The sequence below is a fragment of the Malus sylvestris genome, chromosome 8 (genome assembly GCF_916048215.2).
Source record: "Malus sylvestris chromosome 8, drMalSylv7.2, whole genome shotgun sequence".
Lineage (NCBI taxonomy): Eukaryota > Viridiplantae > Streptophyta > Magnoliopsida > Rosales > Rosaceae > Malus > Malus sylvestris.
The window spans coordinates 9,825,091-9,835,998 of NC_062267.1; the positions used below are offsets into that span (position 1 = coordinate 9,825,091).

Consider the following 10,908-nt stretch of genomic DNA (forward strand, 5'->3'; position numbering starts at 1 on the left):
TACTCCTAATGTGCTACTTTCTTCTGCTGGATTACATTTTGCTTTTAATTCTAATTAATTATTATATTCTTTTGATCCTAAAATATGTTATACTCCTATTTCTAAAATTAAATTTTTCATCTCTTCATTTGAAATTTTGTGTAGTCTTATTTTATATTTTTCTAAGTATTGTTATTCATCTAAATGATCAATATCTTCTATAAGCTTATCTAAAATATGATTAAAATTTTGCTCAACTAAATTAATATCTAAATTATCAAAAGCCATATGAATACTCTCATTTTCGATTTCACTCTCATCCTCTTCTATTTATTCCAGTTGCTTGTAATTACTAAACCTAATTGTTGCTTGACCTGTACTAGTTTCATATATTTGTACTTTATCTGGTTGTCTATTTCTTGCTACTTGTAAATTAGGTAATGTCCACTGAGTTCCTTCTAAAAAGCTATTATCTACGGGTTTTGCTTCTATCATATTTACATGTTTACTACCAAATGTTTGAACTAAAATTTGAAATTCTAAATTAAACTTATGATTATATCTATTAAACACTTTATCAATATACATTAAGCTAATACACAAATTTTTATACTCTCCTTTCATATTATAATTTTTTGTTCTTATGCTTATTTTAATATATTTACTAAATTCATTAATTGTCATAACATAATTTGGAATACATCCTATGAACTTAAGTCTACTTCAGCTGTTGCTATTGCTGCTTGTTGGTGATTATCCCATTTATCATCATATATGTATACTAAAGTTTTTGTGCCTACTTGTGCTCTGATTAATCATGCTATTCCAATTAATATTGTTCCTATATGAATTTGACTAAAATGTGATTTTCTCAAATGAGTATCTGCTTCTTTACTAATTAAATTAAGTGTGACTACTTTATCAATACAGCTAACTTCATGTTGACTGATGCTACTTACAATTCTGCTTCTATTTTCAAATAAACTTAATTGATACAAATTATGTTTATTTTTTTGTATTCTCTCAAAACCGCTTCTAATAAATTCTTGCAATTCTTCTTCATTTGGATAAATATCTTAAGCTCTAACTACTTCTTTTCCTTTTCTCCTAAAAAGTTCCATGTGTTATCGATTTATCTTAGGTCTTCTAATATGATTATTTGTACTTAAGGTTAAATTTTCTAATTTTTCTAACAAAGATGGTGGAAGCGATGATGATGCTTTATGTAAAACTTGATTTATTTCTGCTATTTGTTCTTCAGCTTGATCTAATTTCTCAGCCAAACTTAAAACTAATTGAATAATTAAATTATTTTGCCTAATGGGAATATTACTACTGTTTACTTGTGTTGAAAAATCTGTTAAACCTACTGGTTCTTTATCTAGCTTACTAATTTCTTTCAAAGCTTGGATATATTTTCTGCTAGTTCTAGAATCGGTCATTAAACTAATAATTTATCTATTTTATTATGCTGCTTATCTACTTGTTCACTCAACTCCTTTTGTACTAATTGAATTTTTTGAACTTCTAATTTTAACTGCTCAACTATTTCTAATGATTTGAGTTCTACTTGCTTAGGCTTATTATCTATGAGGTCAACAAGCTTTTTTATCTCTCTTTTGCTAGGAAACCTTTGAATATTTTTATTATTATCTTCTAACTAAGATGTAATATAATCTAGATTTTGTCTAATTGTTTTTATGGATTTTTTTTCTGAAAATGCTCTAACAACTGGTTTAACAAATTATTATACTTATTATTTTCTAATTTTATATTTTCTGCTCCACTAATAATAAGATCTACAATATTATTGGCTTGTGGATTTTCTTCACTATGCAAAATATGATTATGCTTTCTCAATGGAAAATAACAAACTAAACTATTTTGGTCTAAGGTTATTTTTCTTTTTTGTGGTTCACTAATTTCTAAATTAAGATAATCTATCAAACTACAGTCTACCTTTATCTAAAGTTACTGCTAACTAGTTTCTTAGAAACTCTCTTTCTTCTCTCAAGGTCTCTAAAATTTGATCTGTTACTCTTTTTGGTTTTAAAACTTTATGCTGCACTTCTGTGTTGTTATATTTACGAATAAATGAATGATGTTCAAGATAACCAAGATAAAACTTCTGCTTCTTCAAGGTCATGCTAATTCTTTTGGATATATATGCTAATCTTCTCTTTATGCTAATTATAGTTGGGTGTCTGGGACAATAAATGCCTGGTGGTTGTGGTTGACAAGGTCTACAAGGACAATAATATATGTTGTTCATACAAAATAAACGAGTGTGATATTAGTTGTGTTAATGACTTCCGTCCTCAAGGTACTTTACTATTATAATTATACTATTAAAATGCTAAACTTAGCTCTGATACCAGATTTTACAAAGCAGCCCGGGTTAAATAGTCGGATGTCCATTATAACAACTAGACATAAAACCTTGCACATGGAATTCGACATGTTTCAGCATGACGGCCACTCACAATGCAGGTATAAGGCCTTAATGGCTGAACTCAGAGGTACGAAGAACTTAGAGTTACCCTGGTTAATGTCCAGTTATTTGTATGGCAATCATTCAACTATAATAGAGTGCTCGAACAAAGTATAATCATTAGTTTAACAGTTTAATAATATAACTAAAATAATGTTTCCCTATTTTGGACTAGAAGTCTAATTAAACAAACAAACTAAAAGGAAATAAAACTTACTTAAGACTTGGAGATTGCTTGAATATGTACACCTAAACTTTTATTGATATATAGAATGTTTACAAAGAGAAGTGTTTACAAAGATAATTGTTTACAAGAAAGTGTTTACAAGGAAGTGTTTACAAGGATGCTAAGAAGACTACGGATGCTTGAGAGTATGAAGATGGTGTGAGTATATGGTGAGAGTAGGGTATTCAGGTATTGAGATGTTGAGGTGTGTTTTTACAATGAATGGAACTCCTCTTATATAGACTGAGTGAGAGTACTTTGAAAAATTAAAATCTTTACAAATGTATGGTATGGACATCTCCTTGGTACTTGTCATCTTCTACTGTTGTTGAAATTGTCAGCATTGTTTCTGAAACATGGTCTGACTTATTTGTCTTTTTTCTGTTTTGCATGTGAACTTGCTTGTCTTGATAAATATGTGAGCTTACTGCATAGCTGTTTCCTGGAGCCCAATTTTTGCTTTTGCATGTGATATCTTTGAGATGCCTTTTTCATTGTCTTCTTTTCCATGCCCATTTTGAGTATTATTAAAAAATTTGTCCTGATGATTAAAAGGAAAGTTTTTGGGAGGTTTTGGTTAGTTTCCATTTATATTATCTTTGTGTTTTAATTTTTTTAATTTTATATTTTATTTGTCTACATTGCCGACCTCTGATACGTTAATAGAAAATCAGACGGTGTTATACGACAAAGGATTCAATTACCGACATCTGATGCTACATGGTCTAGCTCCAGAAAGATATTTTCTGTCCAAACTCCAGATAGATATGTTCTTTTGTATTAAATTAGATATGGGCAAAGATTTACAATATCCAACCAAAAAGGGCCATACCCAAGTTGGTATTCATAATACATTTATTTATTTAAGATTTACAAATCTTAGTGTACACTTCAAGTAATTAATTAATTCCATTAATTGGCTCATTGCCTTTAAAGCATTGCCTTCTTTCTTATCCCTTATCCACCCACTCCCTTTGAAACCTAAAAACCTACTTCAAACTTTGTACAAAAACCAGTCCTAAATTTAATTAGAATAATTATGCATAGCTTTTGGTGGCTCCTTGGAGTTCTTCACCATGTCATTTGGGTTGCAACCATGCTCATTACCAGCCAAGCCATGCCGCCACCGCCCCCGATTCAATGCGACGCATCAACCGGCTGCAACCTCTCCAACTCCTACGGGGTATGGGGTGACAGAACAGATTGCCATGCTCCATCCGCCGCACACCCACAAACGGAGGAAGACCTCCGCCTTGCTGTGGCTTTTGCAAGCAAAAACAAGATCAAGGTCAAAGTGGTGAGCAAATTTTCACATACCATACCAAAGTTGGCATGTCCTGACATGAGTTTTGGAGACGCAATGCTAATAAGCACGGCTAATGTCAATTCCACAATCGAAATCGACGCAGCGAATTTAGCTGTCACGGTGGATGCTGGTGTAGGGCTACGTCAGTTGATAGACAAAGTGGAGGAAGCTGGGCTGAGCTTGGTGGCTGCGCCGTATTGGGAGGGTGTGAGCATAGGAGGGTTTATAAGCACGGGGGTGCATGGAAGCTCGTGGTGGGGAAGAGGAGGAGCTGTGCATGATCATGTTATTGGTCTTAATCTTGTTGTTCCAGCAAATCAATCAGACGGGTATGCGAAAGTTCTCAGGTTAGATTCTAAGGATGAAATCTTCAAAGCTGCCAAAGTTTCATTGGGGTTGCTGGGTACCATCTCCAAGGTTGGTAATCTGTCTCCATTTTTTGAACTCATTGCCAATATTTTAGAGTCTTTAACTTGTTACACCAACTTTAGGTTACCAATTGACTTAACACTTGCTTATTTTTGGTGGAAAAGTAAGGCCCAAAGTGTGTAATACAGAAAACAAATGAAACGTTGTCATAAAGTTTAGAGCTTAAAAATTAATGTGATAAGTTGGCGTCTTGACTACTAATCATTAATAGTAGAAAAAACTTCAGGAAAACATATTCTTTTGTGAGAATAGAATGACAAGCCACGTAATCAGATGGCGTGTACTAAAGTTTTTCTCCATTGATAGCTTTGTACAGTTGGATAACTTTCTTATAATTAAGTAATTGAATTATTGAACAAAGATTTAATTAGAAATTGCCCAATAGGTGAAGTTGAGATTGGAGCCAGCATTCAAAAGGAGCATAGCCTATAACTTTACAGACGATGCTCAAATTGAGGACATATACATGGACCATGCAAAAAAATATGAGTTTGGAGACATAACATGGTATCCATCGAAGCATACAGCTGCATACAGATATGATAACAGACTTCCTTTAAACGCATCAGGCGATGGAACATATGATTTTTTAGGCTTCCAGTCCAATTCTGTTGTGGTCTCCAAGACTATAAGAGCAACAGGTGATGATGCCTGCAGGTTCTTTCAATCTAAATTAATTTCTCTTCTTTTGATGTTAGTAACTTAGTACGTATTACTTTCATAATTTTTTAGCATCGGGTGGCCAGTTTTCGTCAATTATTGTTTATATTCAATTTTAAATAAAAAAATTTATAATAATTTATGATCGCACGATATACGATGAGCAAATGCGGTTGAAGAATTTCTGGGATCCTCACAAAGAGGATCCAAAGAGGATCCTCATTCCATTACTTTTTCTGTTAGTTGTATATAGAAGAAAGAGAATATATCATCTTCGAATCTCTTTCACCAAGGTCATCGGATCAAGTGATCATGGGCCTTTCAAACTTCATCCAACGAAAAAAAATTATTATAGTTTTTAAGGAGTCAAAATAGGTGGGCCATTTGATAAAATTTAAAAGCCCGGATCACTTGATCCGGTCATCTTGGTGGAATTTAGAAGAAAAAGATTAATCATTTCGCATATGTGGGACCATTGCTAACAATAGATCTCACTTCCAACTCGAAGGTAAATCATAAGCAAACCAAATAAGTTTATCTGTCTTAATGTGAAATATTATTCTGATGAGAGGGATAGTGCGAAATAATATATACCCAATTGCATTTAAGTTTTTTTAAACCTATTTAGAGATGTAGGTACATACATTCATATATCATTTCTTTAATTTCAAGTCATGGGTTTCATATATCATTTAATTTTTTAAAACTTGATATATAAGTCCAAATTTTTTAGCCAATATTAAAAATAATCTAGTTTGTTAAAAAAAAAAGTCCAATCGATTAAGTATACAATTATTTTATAATCAATAATTATCTATTTAATGATAATTAAATTTCTTTTTTAATTATTTCTTCTCAATTATTTTTTTGTTATTTCTTGTTCTTGTCCTTGCTCTAAACCCTACTTATAGATTTTATTTTTAATTTTTATAATCAACCTATATTACAGGTTAATTGTATTCATCTACATATATGATAGATTAATGTGTCATGCTTGTAGGTATATTATGTTTTGTACACTTTAGTTAGGATTCATATCTCGCTTATAGGCAGGGCTAGCCTATACCCAGTGCGAGAGCATGGCGACCATCTGAGGCCCAAAAAAATTCGGGGCACCAAAATTATTAGGGTGGTATATTTATATAAGTTTTCATAAGATTATAAATTTATAAAATTTGGTTTGATGACAAAGAAATTTAACTAGAAGTGGTGGTTTTGTCATTTGAAAATAATGAAGAGGTCTTGGTTTCAAAACACCACCTGTGAGTATAAATTTATAAAATTTGGTTAAATGATCAAGAAGTTTAATTAGAGCAATGGTTTTGTTGTTTAAAATTAACGAGATTTCCTAAGTTCGAAATGCTATATGCGTATTTATTCTTTTTCAATTTTTACGAATATTTGTTTGGTTGTTAATTTATTTTTAGTTACTAGCTAGTAGCTATGTGGGTTGCTGTTTCTAAATATTCGTTTGAATTCAAGTCTAATCTTCTACAAGGAGTAATACGTAGACCAAATTTTTAGAGCAAATTTACAAATCATATGATGTGTCGTCAAAATGTTTAATTTAGTGCCCATTCATTACTTATACATATTAATTAAAGACTCGAAAACATCATTATTTTTTTAGTCTCATATTGACAAGGTTAGTAAATAAGAAAAAACACCTCACGATTTATACAAACACTTTAAAAGTTTAGATGGAAAACAAAACTCATCGTCTATCTACATGTAAGCTTGGAGTTTTTGGGTTTCCTTCTCTAGATACAAAATAAATTGGTCCTTTTGTATTTCTAAATTATTGAGTTTGAACTGCTCTTCTAAGTATAATTTTATTGATGTCTTACGTGTGAAAATAAATAATCTTCTTATATGAAGTTAGGGCATATTTTTTGGCATCGCGCTGGGCCTCAAAATTCTATGGACCGGCCTTGCTTATAGGTATAATATAAATTCATATATTTGTTACTTGAGTCAGGGTTGTATGTTTTCTAGATGATTTTGTGTTAGTATATTAGATTTTTATTAGAAAATATTAAGTAAGTTATTAAAACTAGGAAGATTTTAATTTTATCCTTAATATTTTTAAAAATATAAAATGAATATGAAAAAATAAAAATGAAGAAAAGATACTTGGACTTAATCTAAGAATTCTGTTGATTTTTGGACCCATATCTAAATGGCCCTATTTTAAATGATTGATATAATATAGTACCTCTCTAGTACGAAGTGCTAATGCATAATGCGTTTTCATGCATAGTACATGATCATTCATTACTCAAAATGTCATTAGACCATACGTGACTGACACTGTATACATCACACCTAACTGTTCATAACACACCTCTATTGAGCCCATGCTTTCAGAAAAGAGGTATATATAGTTGATAGTCAGTTAAAATGGTACAAATAGTTTAATTCATTACGTTATTATAGTATTCTAGACATAAAACTAAAAGAGGGTGTAAATTTGAAATGTGCAGAGAAAACAATGGACAGCGGACGAAGCTCGATTGGGAAATGCACACTAGCATCTACAGTTTTGGAGGCCAAGAAATTAGTAGCCAATGGTTTGAAAAATAACCTAATCTTCACTGGGTACCCAGTTGTAGGTCATCAGGGTAAAATGCAAACCTCAGGTTCATGTCTGTACTCGGCAGGCACAGACAAATCCTGTGCGTGGGACCCAAGAATCAACGGCCTCTTCTTCTACGAGACAACGGCAATATTTCCAGCATCAAAATTTGCAGACTTCATCCGAGACGTCAAAAAACTACGAGACCTTAAACCAGAAAACTTCTGTGGGGTGGATATTTACAATGGTTTTCTAATCAGATTCATTAGGGTTTCCGATGCGTATCTTGGTCAACAAGAAAACTCCGTGGTGGTTGACTTTAATTACTACAGAGCCGATGATGCTTCGACTCCAAGGTTCAATCAAGACGTGTGGGAAGAGGTGGAGCAACTGGCGTTTTTCAAGCATGGGGCAAAGCCACACTGGGCTAAAAACAGAAACGCAGCGTTTTTGGACGTGCAGAAAAAGTACCCTAATTTTAACAAGTTTTTGGGTGTGAAAAGACGGTTGGATCCTCAAAATATATTGTCGAGCGAATGGTCGGATGAGATCTTATCTGGGAAAGAAGGTGCAAAGCGTGACGGGTGTGCTTTGGAGGGTCTTTGTGTATGTTCTGAAGATCGGCATTGCAGCCCGGCGAAAGGGTATTTCTGTAAACCTGGACTTGTTTATAAGGAGGCTAGAGTTTGTAGGCACTCATCATCACCATCCACTGTGGGATCAGAGAGTTACCAAACTGATGCATTATTTGATTAATTATTTCTGAGTGTTAATAACAATTTAGTAAATAAATTCTACAAATATTGTTGATAATATGAATGATTGTGCATAGTAAATTTTCATACTTTTTCATTTACATTTCAGAGAAAAATAATTTAAATTTAAATTATAGAGAAAAAAACTGAATTTACTTTGTAACACCAAAGAAATTTTATAACTAATAATGAGCACTACAAGAGAAATATTTGAAAGATTTTTTTCTCCATTTGAACTCTTGAAGTGATTTTATAAAACTTTTAGTTGTCGGGATTTTTTTTCTTCTAATTTACTGGTGAAGTTTATGTGGAAACTAGATTTTAATCCTTAAATAAAATGAAGTTTAGAAAAATGTCTTATACAAGATTAAAAATTGATGTTAGTCCCTAGACTCTATTTAATGCCATTATATGTATTTAATATCTTTTTTTATTTATAATTTTATGATGTTCATAAATAAAATTTTAAGATTATATTATAAATTTTAATTCTCATTATGGTAAGTATCTTATATAAGAAAATATTTTCGTAGATATTTTTCGGTAACTTATACTTTTGCATATTGTCTTATGCACCACTAATTCATTGTAATATTATTTAGGTACGAAGATTTTGGTACACTAGTTTAATATAATATGTTTAGGTATCAACAGTTCAGTACACTAGTTTAGTATAATATATTTAGGTACGAACATTTCGGTATACTAGCTTAGTATAATATATTTAGGCACGGATATTTCGGTATACTAATTTAGTATCATATATTTAGGTACGGAATTTTTGGTACACTTATGTTTTTGCATATTTTCTTATGTGCCACTAATTTAGGTACTACAATATACTTAATTACGGACATTTTGGTGCACTAATTTAGTATAATAAATTATGATATGAATGTTTAGGTACACTAATTAGAAGAAGTTAAATAAAATTAAGGAATTAAAATGTGTATAATAATAAATTTAAAATTTAATGTAATGACATTAAATAAGATATCTACTAAATATTAAAACAAAAATATAATATAAATTTAAATTAAATACAACTAAAATCAATATCCAATCTAACACCATATTTTTATGAAATTTTAATCTTCTTCAAGTTCAAAAACAAAATCAAAATTAGGGGTGGGCAAACGGGTATAGGAACCGCGGGTAGGGGCAGGTAATTCAGGTTCGGGGCGGGTCCAAAATTTCTAAACATAAAACGGGGCGGGGCAGTTCGGGTATACGAAATTAGCGGGGTAGAGCAGATCTAAAATAGGAGGGAACATGCCCCCGGCCCGGCCCGTTTCTAGCATGGAATAATAGACCTCGATCTCTCCTTCTAAGTCGCTCCCACCGTCTGCTGCCATCATCATAAGGTATTATGTTTTAGGGATTTAGGATTGAAAATTAAATTAGGTTTTCTAGATTTAGGGATTTTGTTGGATTCTTGAACCTTGACCTCTGTTATGTTCCAATTTCAAATCTTTTATTGAATTGAATTTGAATCGACTGAGTTTGAAATTTTTGTTGAATTAAAATTCCCTCTGATTCGAGCACGACAAAACAGGGCAACAAGAACGACAACAAAGATGATTAATATGTGTTGTCGTATACTGATACACTGCTGGACCTCGAGCTTCCCTACGGCAACAAAAAACAGAAGCTTTCGAAGGGAAAAATGGTCAGCCTCTGCTTAGAGTTTCTGAACGCTGGCACCGACACGACTTCCACCGAACTGCAGTGGATCATGGCCAACGTAGTCAAGTGCCCACAAGTTTAGGAGAAGCTGTTTGCATAGATTAAATGGGTTATAAGAGAAACGGAAGAGAAGGTGCAAAAGGAGGTCCTGCATAAGCTGCCATATCTGAAAGTTGTGATCTTAGAGGGGCTGAGGTGCCACCCACCGGGGACATGGTGAAACACTCGTTGCAGTGCTAAAAAAAATAAAAAGAGTTGAACCTGCCCAGAATCGGCCCATTTGAAACTGGTCGGATTAGGTCTGGTTTCAAAACTCAAAATCTCTACTTGGTCTAGCCCGTCCCTTTACTGTTTTAAACGAGTAAAGTTCGGTTCCTCTAAAATTGGGCCCGACCCGACCCGTGCCCAGCCCTAATCAAAATTCTGCAGAACTCACTTTACGTTGCAGAGCTCACTTCCATTTCCATGTGACAGAGCAACCTTTTGTCTCCATTTGTAATTGGTGTCCAATGAAGCTGCTTCATCTAGCCCACTAATTAATAAGGAACTCATGAAATAGGACCTGGGATAGATGTTGACAAAAGTAAAAGGGATATTAGTAGGTGTGGCGCCTTTAGATGTAAGACGTTTCGACTTCTTTGTAATCGGTGGCTAATGAGGCTGTGCCACCTGGTGCACTATTAATAAATAATGAGTAACTTCATGACAAAATTTTGAAAATTAAAGGATGTGAAAGTTGATGATTGATTTGTTACTTAAGCATTGATAAATGTACTCATTCCAATTGGTGACACATCATTT

At 32.8% G+C, this 10,908-nt stretch overlaps 1 protein-coding gene across 1 annotated transcript; it reads left to right on the plus strand.

Annotated features, from left to right (window-relative positions):
- Positions 1-3,634: 3,634 nt before the first annotated feature.
- LOC126631721 (L-gulonolactone oxidase 3-like) lies at positions 3,635-8,502 on the plus strand. The gene is made up of 3 exons (XM_050301858.1): positions 3,635-4,419; positions 4,817-5,072; positions 7,575-8,502. The coding sequence occupies exons 1-3, from the start codon at positions 3,736-3,738 to the stop codon at positions 8,420-8,422; spliced, it is 1,788 nt and encodes a 595-aa protein (XP_050157815.1). The 5' UTR covers positions 3,635-3,735; the 3' UTR covers positions 8,423-8,502.
- Positions 8,503-10,908: the final 2,406 nt, after the last annotated feature.

Bases quoted from the DNA above. Each gene is read 5' to 3' on its own strand.
- LOC126631721 (XM_050301858.1), top strand. From the start codon at position 3,736: ATGCATAGCTTTTGGTGGCTCCTTGGAGTTCTTCACCATGTCATTTGG. The intron at 4,420-4,816 runs GTTGGTAATCTG...ATTGCCCAATAG, and splicing joins TGCTGGGTACCATCTCCAAG to GTGAAGTTGAGATTGGAGCC. The intron at 5,073-7,574 runs GTGATGATGCCT...TGAAATGTGCAG, and splicing joins CAAGACTATAAGAGCAACAG to AGAAAACAATGGACAGCGGA.